The sequence below is a fragment of the Drosophila albomicans genome, chromosome 3 (assembly GCF_009650485.2).
Source record: "Drosophila albomicans strain 15112-1751.03 chromosome 3, ASM965048v2, whole genome shotgun sequence".
Lineage (NCBI taxonomy): Eukaryota > Metazoa > Arthropoda > Insecta > Diptera > Drosophilidae > Drosophila > Drosophila albomicans.
Genome location: NC_047629.2, coordinates 41,965,205 through 41,988,519, shown reverse-complemented (window position 1 = coordinate 41,988,519; position 23,315 = coordinate 41,965,205). Strand labels below are relative to the sequence as shown.

General features: G+C 38.0%; 1 protein-coding gene and 1 long non-coding RNA gene across 2 annotated transcripts; both read right to left on the bottom strand.

The window, feature by feature from the left end:
• Positions 1-1,700: 1,700 nt before the first annotated feature.
• LOC117570038 (zinc finger protein ZFP2) lies at positions 1,701-13,548 on the bottom strand. Its single transcript, XM_034251462.2, has 3 exons — positions 12,947-13,548; positions 3,676-4,107; positions 1,701-2,598 (listed from the first exon to the last, which is right to left on the bottom strand). Exons 2-3 carry the CDS (start codon positions 4,092-4,094, stop codon positions 1,737-1,739), a joined length of 1,281 nt encoding a protein of 426 aa, XP_034107353.1. The 5' UTR covers positions 4,095-4,107; positions 12,947-13,548; the 3' UTR covers positions 1,701-1,736.
• Positions 13,549-21,910: 8,362 nt separating this feature from the next.
• On the bottom strand, positions 21,911-22,984 carry LOC117568870 (uncharacterized). The gene is made up of 4 exons (XR_004572205.2): positions 22,823-22,984; positions 22,319-22,768; positions 22,045-22,261; positions 21,911-21,983 (listed from the first exon to the last, which is right to left on the bottom strand). It is a non-coding gene; the product is annotated as an uncharacterized LOC117568870 (long non-coding RNA).
• Positions 22,985-23,315: the final 331 nt, after the last annotated feature.

The following is a 23,315-nucleotide window of genomic DNA, read 5'->3' as shown; positions in this document are numbered from 1 at the left end:
GCTCTAAAAATAGTGTTAATCCAAAGCTAAAAGAATAACTAACATAACATTTTCTTTTTTCACTGTAAATAGTGTCAGAGAATTACCCACATATTTTATATAAATTTTAAAGGTAATTAAAAATGCTGCTACATAAAAATAAATGATTTCAAAAGATGTAGCTAAAAACTTGGTTAACATTGTAACAATCTTTTTTATTTTATTAATGTTAAAGACAAGAAAAAAAACAGATGTTTTCTATACAAAATTTTATTTTGAATTTTGGGTACTATATTAATTTTAAAGATAATTAAGAGCGCTCCATATAAATAAAACGATTTTTCAGAAATAAAGCAAGGTCTTATATAGTGAAGATGGAAAATTTCTGTGTCAATTAATTATTGATCAATCTAATAAAGTATCTGCAAAATTTTTGTTTAGTTTTCTGGGCAGCCACAAATTTTTATTAATTTGTTCATTGAATTTCTGTTAAATAGTTATATTTACCTTATTTTACAATTCCAGCATTTAAAAGAAAAGTCGTTGTTATTTTCAGGGATCGGTGGATCTCTCGTTTAATATTTTGAATAAATGTGCGATTCTATAATACATAATGTACTCTCTATACATATATATACGAGTATATCTATATAAGTATCTGTATATTGAATATCTTTGGTCTGTTTAGCTGTAGGTGTCGTTGAGTATACAAAATGCAGTGAGTTTCTACAAACAACGCAAGAAAGAACAAAAATCAAAAGAAAAAACAAACAAAATGTAATAATATTAAGAGCTACAAAAATGTACAAAATAATAGATAGAGATATGTCAAATGTACAAAAAATATATATGCACTATATATAGGTATAAATAAGTATATAATTAAGTATGTGTGTGTTTGTGGCTAATTAGTGTTATAGTTATGACAATTCGTATTGCACCACATGCGGCCGTAATGTGCTTAAAATAACGCCGACACATGCACAGAGGGGGAGGATTCCCCTTTCACCTTGCCACTGCCCCCGAAACAGAGATTGTGGTGACAGAGGTAGAGGCAGAGGGGAAGGTGCAATGCTGCCGGGTTTAAAGATAAAGAAAGACTAGAGATTCGCTCGTTGGACTTCCGTGCTGTGAAGCAGGAAATTGTCGCAATTTGTCTTAAAAACAAAGAAATCATTATAACGTAAAGATATTTGGTAAGTAATATAAATATGTATGTATCTATATAGATGTAAGATGTAAGAGTATGTGTATTATATGTTATATTCTAATATCTGTGATGATCGCTGGGGATCCGTCGTCTGGTTGTAAAAAATCCATATTCGCATAGAGTATATATAAGTATATATGTTTTTTGGTTTTGTTTTGTTTTTGTTTTTGGTTTTCTTGTGGTTTTAAGTAGTGCTAAAAAAATACTGGTAACATTTTTTGCAAGTCTCTAAATCCTCGTTACAACTAAGTGCAGATCGTGCTGCTTCCCTCGATCGTTATTCAGATTATTATTTTTTTGTTTTTTTGTTTTTTTCTGTTGGAATCGTCTACTACTCTCTATAATGGTACTTTAGCTCTTTTCTCATATTTATCACATATTTGTTTACTACAGTAAGCTCCTAAAATCGAATGCAAAATGGGTTTTACTTTTGTTTTCTGCTTTTTTTTTTTGGTGTGGTTCCTCAATTAGTTCTCTCTCTCTCTCTCTCTCAAACAGTTTTTTTGTCTTTTACAGTCAGACCGGGGCATTGATTTACATCTGTAAGCTAGGCAACCATGGCATAGTTGCCTGTCAGCTCGAATGGACTCGTTTTGGCCGAGTGTGTGAAATTGTTTTTGGGTGAAAAGTCAACAGGTTGCTCTTGATCCGCCTCCACATTGTTGGGCATTGTTGTAGCTGCTGTTGCAGGTGCTGTTGTGGCATGTGGAAAGTGCTGGTGATAAGGCAACGGCAGTGGCAGTGACAGCGGCAACAAATGATCTTGGTACACCGCACTCGGATGTTGCAACACTGTTGGTTGCAACACCGCATTGCGCTTGAAGCTCTCATAGATGCCAAAGGAATCGGTGTGAGTCCCAGGATAAGCATAAGCTAAGGCAGCTTTAGCTTTGGCTTGAGCTTGTCGGCGATCCTTTTCCTTCTGCAGCAACTTGTGTGCCAGAGTTGACTTTGCTGAATCTGGAGAAATAGATGAAGTTGACTTTGCTGTCATTGCCTCTGCTGTGACTTCCAACTCCGTTTGCTGCTTGGCTGTGGCACGTGGTAACGTCTCGCTGCGATTCTTCATGCAGGAGGATTCCTCATGTTTATACAGATACGATTTCAAGGCAAACGCTTTGCCGCAGCGTGCGCAGGTGTGAGGCTTTGTGTTCGAATGCGTCTGGATGTGAGCACGCAGATTGGATTTGTCCGCAAAGGCTTTGCTGCACACGTTGCACTTGAAGGGCTTCTCTCCGGTGTGTGTGCGTATGTGTCCCTGGAGCAGCCAGGGACGGGAGAAGCACTTGCCACAGTACTGACACTCGCAGCCCTGGTTGTGGGTGCGCACATGCATCGAATAAGCAGGCATCGACACATACACCTTTTCGCAGTACGGACAATGTCGCGCCTTCTTGTCCATAATTGACCTGCGAAGCAAGAGAATTTTGTATTAATAAAATATATTTTGTAAACCATAAAAAAATATTGTATATTCAAGATTTTGGTCTAAGTATAATCTTGATAATAAAAATAATAATTATAAATTATAAATAAAAATCATAATCTATTCGTTGACAAAAAGAAACATTTTAATATCAGAAAACGCATTTTATATTCGAAAGAATTTGATAAAAGACCAAGGTTTTTACCAATAAGAAAAAAAAAATCGGATTATTTTAAGACCACAAATTATAATATAATATTAAATAACTTAGAAAGTTACTGTAGAGTGTGATCGACTGAGAGATACCCGCTTTATATTTTGAATAAAAGCAAAACAGAGCGGTAATAAAATTAAAATACTAATAATATTAAAATCTACCAAAAGAAGTATTTGGTATGTTAGTATATTAAAATTATTCACAAAATATATTATAGAGCTCAAAATATACTATACTCTACAAAAAGCTGTAATTGGTATTTTAATATACTATATTCACAAAATATACTAAGTCCAAAATTTACTATATTGTTAGCTCAACTTCAGATATATGAAACTTTATTGAAATTTCGATTGGTTCAAGAGGATAGGTTATACACCCTAAATCTAGTATAATTGGTATAATTTTCAGAATTTTAAGCTTTACAGATTATAATATAATATTTTTAAGATATATCAAACTAATATAATAAATATACTAACATATACCGATATCTATATTTGGTATATTAGTATATAATAATCAAAATATACCATATATTCCAAAATATACTGTATATTAATAAATTATATTCACAAAATATACCGTAGAGTTAAAAATATACTATATTGTCAACGTAACTACAGCTAAATAAAAATTTATACGATTTGGATTGGCTTGAAAGGTAAGGTTACAAATCCTGAATCTGCTATTTTTGGTATTATTTTCAGAACTTGGAGTTTTTCAGTTTAATGCTTTCAGTTTTAATAATTTGATCTTATTTGAAGATCATTATTATTAAGATAAATCTTCTCAAATTCAGAAACTATTCTCTATTTAAGGCTAGAGCTTTGTTTTTCTTACCTGTGGGTTTGTCTATGGCGCGCCAGATTGGAGGAGGTGGAATACTTTTTGCCGCACTCGGGACAGGTGTGCTCATCATCCAGCAGAATGGAACTGGAACTGGAGCTGGAGCTGCTGCTGTTCTGTGCCGGTGATTGCTCCTCGCTGCTGCTGTGAGATTGAGCGCTGGATTGGCTGCTGGCGCAGGAATTGGTGTCGGAGATGGTGCAACGGCGCACTTTTCGGCGATCAAACACCTTGTGGCTGTACGAATTGTATGTGGAGTCATCGTCGGAGGAGGCGTAGAAAGCATTTGAGGGCAACATTTTGGCGTTTTTGGCTGCCGTGCTCAGCGGTCCAGCCGCCAGTGTAACATCGGCCAGCTGGGTGAGATTGTAGAGCTCCTCGGGTATGGGCGTGGCCTGCTGATCCTTTGTCATATCGTCTGGGAATCTGCAAGAAGAGAGAAACAAAGAATTTGCTACTTAGAATGACGTATGACAGCGAAAAGGTGAAGCAACCTGCTAAATGCGCAACAGATGCGTCATTAAAATTAACCAAAAATAACACACAAATCAAAAGATTATAAAAATATGTGCGCTATGTGGCAGACACAAAATTAATATGGTATTCAAACTAGAATGCATCGAGCATAATGCTGTTCATATTAAACTTGTAAATCGCAGACTTGTGTAGCGCATTAAGCTGTCGTTATGCTCGCTTTCGATTTGTGTTTTTATTTATGCGATATATTCATCAATTTTCTAATTAAGGACGAGCCAAGAGGCCAAACTACAGCACGCCAAAGTCGTCTGCATCATAGTCGTCACCTTGCTGACTGCTTGAGGTTGCCGCCTGCTACAAACACAAACACTAACACTAACACACGGGGCGTATGATTAACGTCAGCAAACAGCCGAAGCACCGGCATCAGCATCGAATGCGGCGGCACTCGCACTTGTTGGCTGCTTTTCTCGTTGGCGTTATTAGAAATAAATTCACGTCGAAATGCGCATAATTTGTGCATGTTGTCTTGGCATTGATTAATCTCACACGTAATTGCCATCACTAAGAATACAATCCCCTCTCACTCGCTCTGCCCCCGTCTGTGCCCTATAATAACCACACAGGTGGATCGTCAGCTACTTTATAGTATAGTAAGTGCTAATCATATATTTCTGACAACTGAGAATATCTCCAGCTGCAGCTGCCCAACTGTTGGCAGATGAAAAACTATTGGGGAATGTGTTGAAAGATCTATTTATTATAGACAAGCTAAGTCAATAGAAAGCAGCTATCTAATAAAAGGATAAGAAATTGTTCTTTGTATGAAAGATCTATTTATTATAGAGAAGCTAAGTCAATAGTAAGCAGCTATCAAACAAAAGGATTACAAAATAATACCTTGTATGAAAGATCTATTTATTATAGACAAGCCAGCTATCAAATAAAAAGATTTCAAATTATACTTTGTACAAAAAATATATCTTAAAAGAGTGAAGATAATTTGACATAAAGTTTTCATTCGTTTCAATAAGGATTTCAAATATTTATGAGGCATATGTATTATACAAAAAGTATGACGAGAAGCTGTATTTAATCCTAAAATCTTAATCTTAAAATGTAAATATAAATTTGTAATTTTAATGAAATATACAAAATAAACAAAAAACTACTCCTAACTCATATACAGCTGTGACCATTGAAATAGCAGTGCGACAGAGAAAAGACTATGTAATCGTTTTTTTTGGTTATTCCTTTTTGTTAGTTGATCGCTAGCACATTGTTTTTGTAAAATGAAGCATAAAGATAAGAAAACAGCAAAAACCCCGTTAGATTTGATCAGTTTTTCTGAAATTTTGATATTTTTACCCAAGTGCACCACATTTGGGCTGAACATTAGAATAGCAGTTTTTTCTTTTCTTCCACTAAAAAAGCCGAAATTGTTTTTAATTTTATGAAAAGTGAGTTTAATCTGGTTTATTATTGTAGTTTATACGACAATACACTATAACTATAAAAAAAAAATTAATTTTAGTGTGTAAAGGACCTAACTGGTCCAATGTAGAGAGGAGGTCCTTTCTTGAGCTTAGGAAGGAGCAAAATTGTATAAAAAAGTTCTGTGTCGCCTAAAATGTTTTACCAAAATGGTTTTCAATGACATAAATTATAAATCAAAGCCTGAAAACCGTAGTGTGATACAAAAAACCACAATTTTAGAGGACCGATGCATAGTGCTCTTCAGCTAAACTAATCCTTTTGCATCCTGTAGGGATATTAAAGCAGGGCTGAGTTGGGGAATTAGTGAAGTGGCTATTGGCCGAAGACTGGTGGATACAAATTTGAATACCCGAAGTCCAGAAAAGGTGCAATTACTTGGTTATAGACATCTCAAAGCGAGGTTGGAGTTTGCCAAGCGCCACTTGAACTGGCCACTTTCCAAATGGCGTAATATTCTTTGGACAAATGAGTCTAAACTGGTGTTAATTGTTAGAAAAGTTCAAGACAATATGTCCGTTGACCACCAATCACCGAAAATGACCTAAACCATACCCTTAAGACCGCTAACCATGGTGGTCTTCAAATCATGATCTGGGCATGTTTCTCATACAGTGGTGTGGGACCTATAAATATGATCGATGAGATCATAGACCAAGAAATCTTTGAAAATATATTAAGAAACATCATGCTGAAGTATTCTCAGGATGAAATGCCCCTTCAATATGGACTTTTCAGCAGAGCCACGAAACCTAAACACACCGGCCAACTGGTCACGGAGTGGTTTGGTCATGAAAAAACTGATGTAATGCCATGTCAGCAGAGTTCCCGGATTTAAATCCGATTGGGAACTGATGGAGTACTTCAAGCATTATGTTGCCAAGAAATCCCCGACATCTAAGCCACACCTTTGACAAGTTGTACAGGAGGTATAGGGCCAGAATCCCTGCAAGCGTTGCGAGGACGTGGTGGACTCCATGCCACGTAGCTGTGAGGCTCTAACAGCCAATAAAGGCTACACAACAAATTATAAGGTCGTATTCAACTCGAAATTTAGAAGGATTAAGTTATTTATAAGATTTTTTGAAATTTATTACATTTTTGTTTTTTCACTGCTATTTCAATGATCTTCATAATACGGACATTTTCATATGTTAATATCCACATTCGGAAAAATATTGAATTAACCAAAATGAAAAATATGTTTAATTATCGCAAATTAAATATATTAAGCTGTTATAAAAAAATGTTGTCTCGAAGTTGTCTTTATAATAATATTTTTCAACTTTAAATGTGTAGGTCGTCTGCACTGCTATTTCAGTGGTCACAGCTGTATATACAAAATATACTAGAATATTTGCATATCTTTACAAATAAAAATTATTTCTTAACAGAGAAAAGCTAATTTCATATCAAAGTTTTCTTCAGTTATAATAAATTTTGCAAAATATTAAAATGAGAGCATCAAGACATTAATAATTACAAAATAATCTTTATGGCTCATCTATTGAAAGACAGTGAAATATTTTCTCTATAATGAGAACTTATTTGTAAATTGAATTATGTATATGCAGTTAAATATTTTCAACGCAATAGAAATCATATATTTAACAAAATGATCGAACTTTGTACGTTATACAAAAAAATCTCTTCACAAGGTAAAGATAATTTAAAATTAAAGTTTTCATGGCTTATAATAAAATTGTAAAGCAATAAAATAAGAAGAAAGAGGCACATAAAACCCGAACATAAAATAATCTTTTCAGTTCTTCCACTAAAAATGTATTTGAAAAGGCAATTAGATATTTTTGCAATCAAAGTGAGCTCACTATTGAATGGAATTCCATCCAATAAATTATTTAGAAGCGAATAGAAATTATCTTTCTAAAATATTTCTTAAATCCATAAATATACATATACATATATATTTTAAAGTTATCCTCAGTTACTAAATTGTAAAATTTTGAAATTAGAATTAAGCATAAATAAATATGAAATAATCCAAACAAAAAAGAGGTTTTTTTTTAAAAATGCGAACTCACTCTTAAATTTAATTATATGTATACAAAAGTAAATAGAAATTATCTTACGAAAAGAAAAAAGAAAATTTCTTAAACTCTTCATTTCATTTTAAATTGTTCATCGCTATAAATTTGTAATATATTGAAATTAGAGCAAGGCATAAATAAATATGAAATAATCTTTATAGCTGATCTAAACAAAAAGAGATATTTTCTCAATAAAAGCAAACTCATTCTTAAATTGAATCGTATGCAATAAAATATATTTTAAAATTATTCATAATTCGAAAATGTTTACTTTAAAATCAAGTTTCCACATAACATGATTATATATATTGGCTTTTTTGGGGCAGTTTCATTATGAAAACCGTAATCTAAGTGATCAGATGAGCCATTAAACTTTTCCAGGCAATCAAATTTTATATTTCCGATCTCACTTTTGTCTTGTTTATTATTGGTGTTGCTGCTGTTGTTGTTGTTGTGTTCTTCTTATTTTTCGTAATTGTCTAAATAATCGATTAATTCTTATTGCCACAACAACAAGAACTGAGGCAGAGGCAGGGGCAACTACAGTGGCAACAGCGTGTGTGGGGGGCAAGTAAGCGTTGCGGAGGTCATGTGCGCAGTGTGCGGCAACGTTGCTGTTTCGCTTTTGTTTGTTTTCCTTTCTTCTGTGCGGGAAAAAAAAAGAATTCTCTTGAGGCCTGAGGCCAGCCGCGTGATTGCGTGGGCTGCTCCTCTCTCCCTCTCTCTCTATCTCTTTCCATCGTGGAGGGGCAACACAACACAGCATTTTTTTTTCGCCTAAACATGAGGCGCCCCTAGACTTTTGCAACCTGTTGAGTTTTGTCTGCGTTTTTGTTTTTAATAGTTGTGTTCTTGCGGTTGCCGAAAATGATGAAAATGAATTCATTTCGAAGAGTACATCAAAATGTTTGTGGTCATAAAACTCAACTGAATGGAACACCTAGAGAGAAAGAGGGAGAGAGAGCGAGAGAAAGGCAAAGAGAGGTAGCTAATTTTGTGGATATAGCAAAATCGGATCATAAATATCGTCTATGATGGATGCGAGTGGGAGCCGAAATCGCGCCAGACATATGTTTCTTCTACACGTATAATTTGTGTCTAAGCATTATTTATACTTATAACAAGCCCCTCAACCACCTGGCAAATGCGTACCTGTCTGTTCCACAGAAATCACCATTCTATAATACATATTTATATATAAGCTATATACAAGATTTAAGCAGAAATTCGTGGGGTAGCACTTTTTTTTTGGCAATTTTCTTCGACTACTCGAAGCTGACAAGTGGGAAAATTGTGTCTGCATATGAGAGCAAAATTCAAATGTCTATGCAATATTTTCGATGTCAGGCAGCAGCAACGACAAAGTCCGAAAAGTCGCATGTTTTTGTGACAGGCCGTTAATTAATTATTCGTTGGCCCGTGCCCGGCCCGTATCGCAGATCGGCAATCGCATGTGACATCTCAAAGAGCAGGAACCAACCAACAAAAAAAAAAAACAAAATCGAGAAAGGAAAATGCTGCGAATCTTAATTGGTGCAGGCCTCCAACTGGCAGTCTCTTAGCTTGGTTGGAGGGGTGGAGCAGGAGGGTGAAGGGGTGGGGTTGGGATCTCTGCAGCACATGTTGCTGCCTACAAATCGAATCACATTAATTTGGTTAAAGCTGCTTAAATATGATTATGAGTGATGCATACAATTTTAGTCGAGTAGCAGCTTTTGCTAAAATATAATTTTGGTATACTATGTAGTTTAATTTATTTAATTTTTTAATGGTAAAATGTGTGCTAATGATTATAATTACAATAGTTGACATCTACATAAAATAATTAATAATTTAATCAAATGCCTAAATTATTTATTTATTCAAATGCCTAAATTATTAATCATTTTATGTAGATGTTAAATATTTGAATTACAATCATACGAACATATTTTACCATTTAAAAGACAAAGAACAATATGAAATTTAACGAAATTGTGTTGCGCATTTAAAGAGCTATTAATATTATTATCATCAAATACAATTTCAACATTTAAGAAGTCAAAAAATAATAAGAAATTTAAACAAAGTCTGACAGTCGTTGAGCCTAGTTTTAAATAGGTATTAAAAATTGTTTAATTAGCCTGAAAACCTTAATAAATAAATAAACTAATAATAATAATAGTCAGTGGTTTATAAGAATTTAATTTGTAGTTGGTTTAATATATACTAATATTTGTATATTATATATTTAATTGCCATTTAAATAGTTGATGTCTATATAAATACTCAGACGTTAAATACCAAATATAATTTAGAAATTGACATGTCAAGAAACAATAAGAAATTTAACAAAATACAACGACTTCAATACGCATTTATTTAAGTAGATGTTAAGACTTTCTTTTTGGATTTTAAATACATAATAATGCATTCTTCTACGAAAACACAATGTTAAAGAAAATATTCTAAATGCATATTAATGCTTTCTTTTTCGAAAACAAAGAGTTCATAAAAATATTCTAATATTCACCCATGGAATTACCAATGAAATTTTCCTCAAATATTTCAACAGTTTTTTACCTCCCAGAGAGTTGACTAAATTGCATAAATAAACAGCTATGTTAATTATCGAAAAATGATCTCCAACCTTTTTTTGACTTTTGAAATAATATTTCAATGTTTTTAATAAAGTAAAATGCCACCTGAAGAGCCTAAAAATATTGACTTAAAATACTCGTAGGTGACGCCTACATCTTGAAATTGAATTTTGAAATGAAAATGCAACAATTTTTTCCATTTCGTGTCGATTGCCAATCAATCAAGCAGTCAGGCAGTCAATCGAGCGCAAAAACAAAAAGAGATTTAAAATGTTAGCTCTGCAAATTGTGCAGAACATTTGAGATGCAGTAATGAATTTATCAATTAAATAAATATTTAAATAATTATAAATTCGCCACATGTGCTGCGTTCGAACTCGAAGTGAATCAATGCTGAATGTACTATATATGTATATCGAATATATAGCAACTGACCCATCTGATCCGCATCCGTTGAGTGTGTGTTCCGAGTGCATTTTGTGTTGAACGCAACGAATGGCACAATGGACATGAAAATGCTTTTTGTGTATATTTACGGTAGAAATCTGCGCAAAATAAGCCGAGAGCAGAGCACCAAAGAAAGTTCAAAGTCCTGTTAATGTACACAAAGCACAGAAATGTTAATGGCTATGCCCGGTTGAGGTTGCCGAAGAGGGGAAGGAGGTGCAAAGCGGAGGCGGTTGATGGAGGCAGAGGTTGGCCTTACCAACCAATGGCCGGTCGGTGGTGGCTGCTGCTCGGTTCGACTATTTATAAACCACAAAACAGCCCCAGGGGCAGCAGCCTAGAAAGAAGAAGAGTAGAGAGAGATAGAGAGAGAGAGAGATGGATGGCAGGCAGTGGAAATGTGCATAGTTTACATTTTAGTTCAAACTTGAAAATGCAAGATGGAGCAATAAACAAATGTTGATGCTGGCCACGGCGCCTGCAGTGCCGCAGTCGAGGGCAAGTGTCAATGCCACAAACAGGACTCCCTTTCCAATTGAATTGAATTGTTTGGATTCGATAATCTCCCTTTCTATCTCACTCTCTCTCTCTCTCTGTGTATTGTTTATAGTATTAATGCCCTGCTCAATCGTCGCTGGACTCATTTGCAGTCGCATCGCAATGCATCGGAAGCATGTTTACGACAAGCACCAATTATAAACAATGTCGGGGACACACAAAGGATTTGCTCTACTATTTACATTAATCTGTAAACTCGCATCGTCGTCACATCGTTTGGCTTCTGGGTTATGCACCTGTAATGCACACACATTTTGTGCCTAATTATGAGCTGACATTGATCATAGTTACAGATACTCTATAGTCTATATATGTTATATTTTAGGTTGTCATATTTTGCGCTATGCGTTCTACGCAGTTTCTTCGGCCACAACGACGCATTTTGCACGCTATATGTGACAAGAAATTTAAATGATTAGCCAGATATTTACATACTATATACTATATTTGCTCGTATTTATCGTATTCTAACTATTTACGCAACACAGTTCGAGAGGAAGTGAGATTGAAAAGTCGAAAACTGTCAACAGTTCTATATAATATACATACACTGTAAAAAATTTCAGTTTCGAAAATCAAGAATATTCATTTCGGTTAAAATGCTGCCATATTCGATGTTAAGTATTTCGAAAGTAGAGTATACACCTCTTAAATAATAAAATAGTAAAATAAAAAATAGTACAAAAAAAAAAAGAAATATCTGAAATATAATGTAATATTCCTTGTATTTTATAATAAGATTTGTGGTGTTGAAAGTATAAGACTCTTTTCTCTAAATAAGAAAAACTTGGTCTGTTATCAAATGTCCTTAAAATCAAGATGTGTTTTTTAAGTTTTAAGAAAAAATCTCAAGCACATAGACAAATCCTGATTTTGAAACATTTCTTTCTTTCAGTGTATGCCAGTCGCAGTCTGAACTGTCGGTCGTAGGGCAGTCGGATGCGGAGATGATCATCCATCTGCTTGGCCGATCATTGCCAATGCAAACACATTTCTCACGTAAATGTCAAAATATCAAAGAAATAATAATATTAATTTAACAAGTGTGGCCCGCAACTTTTCTTTTTGGGTCTGCGAGGCGATAATTTCGAAAAAATATAGAAGAGATCACGTACAAACTTGGCAATACTCGGTAAAATTATGAAATTAATGTTGACCTAGGAAAAAGTAAAGAAAATACTATCTTTCGATGAAATATCTAATTTTAGTAAGAAAGTAAGCTGACAATTAGTTTAAATGTGCTATTAGTTTATGTAAGTGTTTTGTCACCAAATTTAGTAGCTCTAACTTTTAATATTGTCTTTGATTCAGACAAATATAATATATATAGAGATCGTCAGCTAGTCAGACGAATAATGTCATAAATCATGGCAATAAAAACTTAGTTGTTGACGTAAAACATATGAATGCTTTCAACCGTTGCAGACAAAATTTTATGATACCCATTACAATACTATTTGCCGGGTATAATATTTGTACTCATCAACGTTCCGTTTTGCATTTATGGGATATACATAGGTAAATATGTAGTCGAAATATATATAGAAATGGGAGGGGAACAAGGCGAAGGGTTGCGTATTGGAACAATTGTGTAATGCTAAGTAAAAGTGGAAAGTCTAGCAGACCAAAGAGATACACTATATATTCACTATGATTACTCACCACTTGGTGGATCAGGAAGCGAGTCCGTTGATTAACTGAAGCGTGGCTGTTTGGCGGTGTCGCTCCAGTTGGAAATGGAATTGGAATCGGATTCGGTTGCCAGTTGCCAGTTGCCTGTGGCCGGCACTCAGAATATAGTCTGATGATTCAGTCGATGCGGAATCAATAATATATCACCCGCACGCAACAAAATACAACACTACACCCCCGGAGCACCCCTCCCACTCGCAGTCTGATCAGAAAGTTCTTTTTTTTCTCTTTGCGATTTTCACGAATTTCACAATCACCGAAACGCAACGCGACAAGCGACAAGTGTTCGACGCGCGATCCCTTTAGTCAGTAATTGCTGTGAATGTGTGTTGATATGTGTGTGTACAGTATATCATCGATTGATGCTTCTTCTTATTATTTTACTTCTTTGGTTGCTGCCCTGGCACGGGGATCGATGCGATGCGTGCGCTCTCGCTCTCTCGGTTAACCGAACGCAGCGAGATCTCAGAAAGAACTAAACTTTCTTTGCAATGCCACTTACAGTTTTTACATGTTGTGCGCGTCGAGGAGGTGACGATGCCCTCGACAACCGACAGCCGACAGCCGACGCCGACACACGACAGCCGACAGCCAAAAGAAAACCACGAAGAATACCAAAGCACGCAGTCCGACAGCTAGCAGCTGTTTACCGAGGATCGACCGAGCGAGAGAGGGAGAGCAAGTGAGAGCGACCCATTGGAACAAGTGTGTGCGGTTTATAAATAAATTTACCGAGAATAATGTTTTTATTATTCTCTCTCCCGCTGCCACTGTTCGTTGTTCTTCTTCTTCGCGCACATTTTCCAAAAGGGAAAACACGGAGAAGAAGGACCACAGCGCAGAATTTTGTCTAACGCAACGCCAAGTTGGCAGCCAGTGTCAAAAACCTCACAGAGTGCTACTGCAAATCTTTTATCCCCCATGCACTAGACCAAAAGAGCAACAGATTGAGAGAGCGCGAGAGAGTGGGGCTCTTAGAAGAGAGCAAGCGGGCAGATCGGCAGGGGTTGGCAACATTTGCCGGTCGGTTTTTAGAGATTTCGTCGTCGTCGGTGACGCAGTCGCGCAATTTGGCATTTTGAAATAGCTGTTTGTACTTTTAGCGAACCCATCCAAAATAGACTCACGCGCTCACCTGACGACACCCCCTCCTCGCTCCCCCTTATTCTCCCGACTGCCATCGCCTTTAGCATCACGATCCCGGTTCCCTTCTGCTCAAAACGAACGGATTTAACACAGGTGTTGTCGGCAGCTCTCAACGTTTGACTTTTTCAAGCGTAATGAACTTGCCTCGATCAGTGAGGAGAGAAAAAGGGGAGAAGAAAAAGGGAGAAAGACTATTGCATTTTTGGTGCTGATGTTATATCAAAGGGGGAATGAGGCATGTCTCTTACGTACTCGCGCTATTCTATAATCTATATTCTATATGATTTATATCTCGTGCACTCGTCGTCGTCGTCGTCGTTGTTGTTGTTCTTGTCGCCTTGATTCTGTTCTGGTTCTAAGTGGATTTTGTTGTTGCCCAGAGATGCAACAGACAAAGTTGAATTTTGTTAAGGTTTGATAAACGATTACATAATTAAGTTAACTTCAGATCAAGTGAATTAACTAGCATTGAACTAAGTATAGAAATCAGTTCTTAACTGTTACAAGACATTTATATTTTAAAATGTAGAAGGTTTGCTTTGCCTTATATTTATTGATTACTATATACTTATATTTAAAACTAAAAAGATGATCGGGAGATGAAAGCGGCAAAGACTCTGCAGTGGCGGCGGACGAAGCTGACGAAACTTATTGAGGGGAGAGTGTGTCTCCTGGAGATGTACTCCCGTAATATCGATACTCGCGTGAGTTATCGAGTTTTGTTGATCACGAGAACTGAAAGGGGTTGCCACAGTACCCCCCTCCTAGAGTTCCAGTTGGGAATGATACTTTGCTGGGAATCTGATTTGTCGTCCTGATCTTGACACTTTCTCGAGTGTCTGAGCAGTTGGCGCTGTCGTCTGCTCCTGTGTTGGAGGCGGTACGTCTTTGAAGATGTAAGCTGGTTTAAGTCGATCGATGGAAACCTTGTTTTCCTTTGTGTGGCCCTTGAGTGTAAAATATTTGTCGTGTTTTGTTACCACTTCGAAAGGACCCTCGTAGTTTGCTTCCAACGGGGTTTTCACTCGATCCACTCGAACGAAGACGTGGGTACAATGGTTTAGGTCCGGGTGGACAAATTCTTGCGGTGTATGATGGTGCACTGGCTTAGTGGTTGGCAGTTGAGACATGGTTTTTTGAAGAGCCTCGGTGAACTCGGACTCAGTGTGTTTTTGTGTGCTCGGTGCAAAAAAATCCACCTGGCACCCGTAGTGTGGTGCCATAAACCATTTCCGCAGGGCTCAGCCCGATGTCGCTTTTGATTGTTGTGCGTAGGCCGAGTAGGATTAGATGCAGGGAACTACTCCAGTTGATTGGATCGACGCATTTTAAAGCAGCTTTTAACGTTCTGTGCCAGCGTTCGATCATACCATTGGCTTGTGGGTGGTACGCCGTCGTCCGCAGGTGCTTAAAACCACAAATTTTGGAAAGCTCTTGGAATAATGTAGACTCGAATTGTCGACCCAGATCGGTTGTGATGTGAAGAGGAATACCGTACTGAGCGAACCAGCCCGATATCAGTGCGTTGGCTACAGATTTTGCTGTGATGTCTACTAAAGGAATTGCTGCGGGCCATCGTGAGAATCGATCGATACACGTGAGGCAGTATCGGTATCCGTTCGATGAAGGCAGCGGGCCGACTATGTCGATATTTATGTGTTCGAAACGGGTGTCGCTGGCGGTGTACTCTCCTAGTGGCGATTTGGTGTGACGTTGGATTTTGGCCTTCTGGCACGGGATACAAGAGCGTACGATTTTAGCGACATCCTTCGCCATGCGGGGCCAAACGTAGTGTTTTCCGACCAACTTGTTTGTTGCCTTAACTCCCGGATGGCTCAGCGAATGTAGGGCCTCAACCACGGTTTGGCGTAGGCATTTGGGCACAAACGGACGTGTATGGTTATTGGCGACGTGGCAGTACAATTGTTTGTTTGAGCCTGCAAGAGACAATTTTGTTAGTGAGATGGGTTTTTCGGCGTCAGACTTGAGTAGCGATTGTAGTTCCGCATCGTTTTCCTGTTCCAGTGCCATCTCGTCGAAGTTTATGTGTTTGATGGCATCGATGCGTGAGAGAAGATCAGCCACGTTGTTTTCTTCTCCAGAGATGTGCCGGATATCGGTGCTGAATTGGCTGATAAAATCCAGTTGCCGAGCGCGTCGAGGTGATGCTTTCTCGCTGTTTTGACTGAAGGCGTACATAAGCGGCTTGTGGTCGGTGAAAATAACGAAATTCCTGCCCTCCAGTGCGTACTTGAAGTGCAAAACGGCCTGATAGATGGCAGTCAGTTCTCTATCGTAGGTGCTGTACTTCTTTTGCGTCGATGTGAATTTCCTGGAGAAGAATCCCAGTGGTTGTGTCTGCCCGTTGATGACTTGATGTACTACGGCTCCCATAGCGTCGTCGGACGCGTCGGTGGTTAGAGTTAATTGTGAGTTTGGTGCCATGTAATTCAACAACGTAGCGTTTGCAAGCTCGTTCTTGCAGGCGGTGAATGCGTAGTCGGCTTCTGTAGACCAAAGTATCGGGGTTTTGTCGTTCTTTTTATTGCCTTGGATCAGCGTCTGGAGTATGTGCTGGTTCTCGGCTGCTCGTGGGATAAACGGCCTATAGAAATTAATCATACCCAGAAACTTTTTTAGGTCTTTAGCGATAAGCGGTTTTTTAAAAATGCCGTATGGCTTCCACTTTGGCTTCGGATGGTTTTAAGCCGTGCTGACTGATGTCGTGTCCCAGGAATGTAAGTTGTGTCTTACCGAATTGGCACTTCTCAAAGTTTACGGTGAGATGTGCCTTCCGAAGGCGGTCGAGGATTGTGCGGAGGTGCGTCTCGTGCTGCGCCTCGGATTCTGAAGCGATCAAAATGTCGTCGATGTAAGCAAAAACGAAGTCGAGGCCTTGTATGACGTTGTTTATGTGACGTTGAAAAGTTTGCGCTGCGTTGCGCAGACCGAACGTCATGAACAAGAATTCGAATAGCCCAAAAGGCGTGATAATTGCTGTTTTGGGATATCTTGTGGTTCGACAGGAATCTGGTGATATGCTTTTTGCAGGTCGATTTTCGAAAATATCTTCTTACCGTATAAGATGCTCGTTACATCCAGTATGTACGGAATAGGATATCGATCCGGCACGGTTACGTTGTTCAGTGCTCGGTAGTCGCCGCACGGACGCCACTCTCCATTTGCTTTCTTTACCAGGTGCAAAGGGCTGGACCAGTTGCTATTTGAGGGACGGCATATTTCCTTTCTCGATGAGGTAGGAGAACTCGGATTGTGCAGCTTTGAGTTTGTCGGGCGCTAGTCGTCGGGCGCGGGCGTGAGTAGGCGGCCCGTTGGTCGAGATGAAGTGCGTTACTTCGGATGTTGCTGGCAGCCGGTTCGAGTTGATCGTTGCGAGATCGCGATATTCGTGAAGCAATGTAGCGTATTGGTTACTCGTGTCGTAGGATAAAACCGCGTTGATTTTACGTTGGGGCGCGTGACATTTTGATTCCAGCAGCGTAGCCCGATCGATGAGTTTGCGTCGTTTCGTATCGACGAGTAAGTCAAAATGTTGAAGAAAGTCGGATCCGATGATAGCGCAGTTGACGTCAGCTATCACGAAAGTCCACACGAAGTTTCGTCGCAATCCCAGTGACAATGCTATGCGTTTTTCTCCATAGGTTTGTATTTTCGTGCCATTGGCGGCGAAAAGAAGCTTTGGAGTGAGCATAGTTTTTGCGTTTTTGCAGGGTGGCATCACTGAAATGTCGGCGCCGGTATCGATGAGAAACTGTGTTTTTGGAGAAATTGTCGTTGATGGCGAGGCGGGCAATTGTGTTGTGGTCTTCTTCGAATTTGTCCGCCGAATCCGAAGATTGATTTAGTTTTTTGGTTCGGATGCAAAAGAGCATGGTTGGCGACATTTCTTGGCGGCGTTACCAAATTTGCTGTGGTACCAACACATGTCTCCAGCTATGACGCTGTTGCGATCCGTTCGCAAGCTGTTCTTGCGAGAAAGGTTTCTGGAGAGCGCGTTGATTTGTTGTTTCGATGCGGTCTAGACGATCGTCGGAAACGGCGCTGCTGGTTGGCGCCGACTTGGCGTCGATGGTGCGTACCTGATGAAAATCACCGACTTCCATCACTTTATCTGCCAACTTAGCTAAGTTTGCTAGGCTGGCGTCCGATGCTTGCAAGATCGCTTGCACTTGTGTTGGTAAGCGCTGCAGCCACAGTGCTTTCAGAAAAGATTCTTGAACTTTGTTTGCGGCTAGTGCGTTTAACTCGTTGAGCAGTTGCGTGGGGCGCTTGTCACCAAGGTCGGTCTCCGATATTAACTTCTGGATTTTCTTTTGTTCGCTTTCGCAGAAGCGTTCCAGGATGCACGATTTCAAATTTTCGTACTTGCCTGTGCGTGGTTGGTTGACGATGGCGTCGGCAATTCGGGCCAACACCGGTGCTTCGATTGACGCTAGGATTGTGTTAAATTTCGTTTCGTCCGAGGTTATTCCCGCCAGAACGAATTGGGCTTCGATTTGCGATAGCCATAATTCTGGGTGTTCGGGCCAAAACGGCGGTATTTTCACAGCTACACGGTTGATAACTGCGTCAACACCGTGAGTAACGGTATCGTGAAAAACCTCGGCGTCGTCTTGTGGGGCGTCGTTGTTTGCCATTGTAAGCACCAGTACTCGTGTGTATATAGTGATCACGTCGGGGTCACCAATTTGCTTTGCCTTATATTTATTGATTACTATATACTTATATTTAAACTAAAAAGATGATCGGGAGATGAAAGCGGCAAAGACTCTGCAGTGGCGGCGGACGAAGCTGACGAAACTTATTGAGGGGAGAGTGTGTCTCCTGGAGATGTACTCCCGTAATATCGATACTCGCGTGAGTTATCGAGTTTTGTTGATCACGAGAACTGAAAGGGGTTGCCACAAAGGCAATAAAATTACTTTGTGTTTATTTGTGTTTTGGGCAGCTATTGAGAATATCTTTCAAATGTATTAAAATATAATTACTAAATAGAAATTAAGTATTTCATAATTTCAAACTAGAATTTTACATGTTTTCTCATTGTTAAAATTAAGTAAATAAATATATAAATAATAAATATTTCTTTAAAGAAATCAAAATGGAAGTGGAGGAAAAAAATGAAAATAAAAACGTGTTAAAATTGTTAATTTGATGATATTGGAATAGCTTTTCAAGTTTTCAAAATGAATCATATTTTTTTTAAGAATTATTAATTTTATGTTGAAATTTGATGCAAATATAAAAGATGATTTACAGGAATATCCGCAAAGAAATATAATATATATCTAGTATGAGAATATAAAAAAAATTTAGTTCATGGAATAAATAAGTATATATATAGTATGTGTTCTTCGAAGAAATCTCTAGAACATGATGATTGTGTTAACCCAAACGAATTGTTATGGCCTAATGAGTTGTCAGCTATTCCTTGTCTTGTCTTCTTGGCCACTTACGCCTCATCTCACCGATGGCCTCGACCCACGCACAGTGGAAACAAAGAAATCAAAATGGAAATGGATGAAAAGAAAAGTGAGGATAAAGACGTGTTGTAGCTGCGCCTGGATGTTGATGGCGTTATGTCTGGCGCCAACATGGAAATGCAATTTGAATGCTAGGGTCAAGTTAGGCCAGCGAAACAGCTGAGTTTTTGTGGACCAAGGAAATGTCGACTGAGGAATGGGACAACGTAAGCAGGCAGTAAGTAGGTGGTTGTCATGAACTGAGAGGGGAAGGGAGAAGATGTCTGCGAATGGATGCTTTGTAGGGGTAAACAATGTGACATGTGCTAAAGACATTCGTGGCAGCCACATCGACTTTAATCACGGCAATTAATAAAACAGCGTGAGTGAGAGGGAGAGAAAGAGAGAGTGTGAGCTTGGCCATGGCCTGTGGCACAAAGGAAGGAAGTGTCTGCCACAGAGCTCAAGTCCAATAAGCTACCAGAGAGTAAAAAGCAAAAGTAACACCATCACCCAGAGCGATGCGATTCTTGAAACTGACGCGACTGGCGGCCATAAATCTATTTTGGTCCTGGTTCTCCATTCTCTCCAGCCGCCAATCTCTCCCAGTCCCGTAGATGGGGGCCTCACTTGCTGCGCAATTGCAGTGCTCACTTTTTGTTGTTGTTCTTCTTCTCGTTCATGTTGCAGATGCTGAGGCTGATGCTGTGGCTGAGGCTGTGACTGTTGCATTATTGAGTGAGGCAGACTCTTTATTTTTAACTGCTGCAGCCACGTCGCTGAACAACGGTTCTTTGCGTAGGTAAAATGCAGTTGGAGATGCGGCCATAAATTCCACACAACACATCGAAGAAGAAGCTCTTTCAATTATTTACACAGAGATAAAGAAGCGCAAATCTTCTTAATGTGAAATTCAACAGCCAGTGAAAACACTCGCAAATATTCCTCAACAACAACAACAACAAATTAAGTTAAATATTTTTTTACGCCTTTCGCTTTTTCATTCGCTGTGTTGTTTGTGTAAATAATTTTATAATCGATTTCAAATGAAAGTCTTTTTTGGCTTGCGGTTTACCATAAATTATCTGTTAATCTGCCACAAATTGTTCAGAGTTCATTCTCGATCTCGCTATAATTATTCTCTTCCCGGAATACGCTTCTCCTCTCCTCTTCTCTCTCAACTTTAGCCACATATGTAGTCTATCTACTCGTCACCCAATTCTTGGGGCGCATCCTGTTTACAGGATTCATTGGACAATTACTCAACTCGAAACATTGTTTATAGTTGGAACACAATGATGGATTGTAAAGTGGTCGCTTTCTCTCTCTCTCTCTCTCTCTCTCTCTCTCGACTCTGGGGCCGGATATGCATGTAATTCCTGCGCCAAAACGGAGTTCGGAAAATAAGAGAGAGGCGAAAACATCATAAAGTTCTATTTTTAATGCCACGACGCAAGGCGGCCAACGTTTTTGATACGCTGGCGGATTTTGAATTGGGGGAGTTGTCGAGAGACAAGGGGCATGCCAAAGGGGGGGAGCTCAGAACTCTAAATTTGAATTTGAAGTGCAAGTGAAGCGACCAAACGGAATCATAGGTGGCAGCCACTTTGCGAATGGGAAGCTGGGAAGCAGAAGCTATCGAGGGTTGACTTTGCTTGGCATGTGCCGCTGCCACTTGAAGCTTGCCGGTGGCAGAGTGGGATGGAGGGGGAGGAAGGGGAGTGCAGCACGCGTCAGGAAAGAGTGCAATGCATCTGCATCGAAGGCAACCTGCAGCCAACATTATGATGATCCCAATGTATGGCTGAGCTGTAAATAAATGTGTTTGTATAGAATTTGTATATCTCCTCCACAACAACAACAACAACTACTAGCGTGTCAAAATTCAAAGGAACAAAAGCGGAAATGTTGTTGTTTTCTTTATTTTTAACAGCAACAAGGGAAAAACTAAAACAAAAACATCAGCCGCATGTTCATCATCGTCATCGTCATCGTCATCATCATCATCATCACGATCGTCGCTGTTGAATGTTTTTATATGGCAATTGAAATGCTTTTGGTCATTGAACTTTTGTCTTTTATTAGCTATATCTAAGGCAAATGTATGCAGCTTGGCATTTAGTCAAATATAATTGTTGAACTATGATTAGGAAATCAGGAATTAGGTATTAAGAAAGAAAAATGTTGAATGAAGATTAACTTTCCGTTAAATTATTATCCTCACTGAAGTTAAAATTTTTTTGGCTGAATAATCAGCATTTACTTAAATATAATTACTTAACTATTTAGATCAAACATCTTTAAGTTAATCAGTTATTAGTGATCACCTTTAATTTTAAAGTTTACTCTATGTTAAATTAATGTTTTGATTGAAAATTCTAAAGACAGAAAAGTTAGCATTATAAATTTCAATTCAAGATTTCATTACGATTTTCTTACATGCTTACAATTGTTTGAATCTGGATGGATTTAGCCTATGATGATATTCTATTGATTATTCATAATCCCCTAATGCCATTTAGAACCTCAAAATGATATCCTTTTGATATGCAATAGCGCAGTGCATCGTTGTTGGCAATAACTTTGTCCATTTCAAAACAATATATTGCTGGCTCATTAGAATAAACGAATTTTGTGACTTTGCCAACCTCATTAGCTAAAAGAAAGAAATCTATTAAAATACATTAAACATTCTTCTTAGGCATACACTTACCTAATTTGGTAATATCATCCATGTGAGCTAAGCCCAACTTTTTACAACCCATAGCAAATTTCTGTTCAACCATTGGTAACTTAACAAAATAAGTGTAAGCTCTTTCATCACTTGGATTATAATACATTTCTCACGCAAAAATTTCGATAATTTATTAAATAAATTATTTTTTAAATGACAGTTGAGTTCCAGGTGAAATTTTGAGTAACTTGTATAATCAAGTTCCTTGATTCTTGGTTCTGCTAAATGTTAAAGTCGTGTTGTAAATCATTCGGCTCTCATTCTTCATAGTGTTTGCCTCATTTATGCCATTTAGGATTTGAAATGTATACCCTTTAGATACACAATAAGCCAATGACGTATCATCCGTAATAATTTTACTGATGTCAAGGCAGAACACTATGGGATCCTCCGTATACAAGTAACTCGTTCGTTCGGCCACATCTTTAGCTACATTTACGAATTTAAATATCAGAAATCAAATTGTCTCATATTTTATCTTACCGAGGTGAATTAAATCGACAAGACTTGCTGATCGTAAATTTTGGCAACCTACGGCAAATTTTTGATTTAATAGCGGAAATTTGACAAAGTAAATAAAAGATCTTTCGTCATTTGGATCATAATACATAATTTCGATATTTTTTTTTTTTAATTTTGGTCTAAATGACAGAAAAAGAGAAGCTGAGCTTAACAACGAAATTCACTCAATAATTATAATAGCAATAGTTTCTTAACTATTTATATATTGCAGCATAAAAAACCATTCAAAATTTCACAATTATTTTCAATTTCAAACTATTGTAACCGCCAAGCCAAATATATCGACAGTTAATTTATCGATTCGGTGAATGTATCGAGAACATGTTGCTGTGCTACGATCAATTCATTGCTTTGTTTGTTCTGTGGCTACATTTGAATGGACGAAAATTATGTTGTGCTGATGTCTACTTTTCTTTATTATGACTACAAGCATAATAACCATTCATGTTTCAAT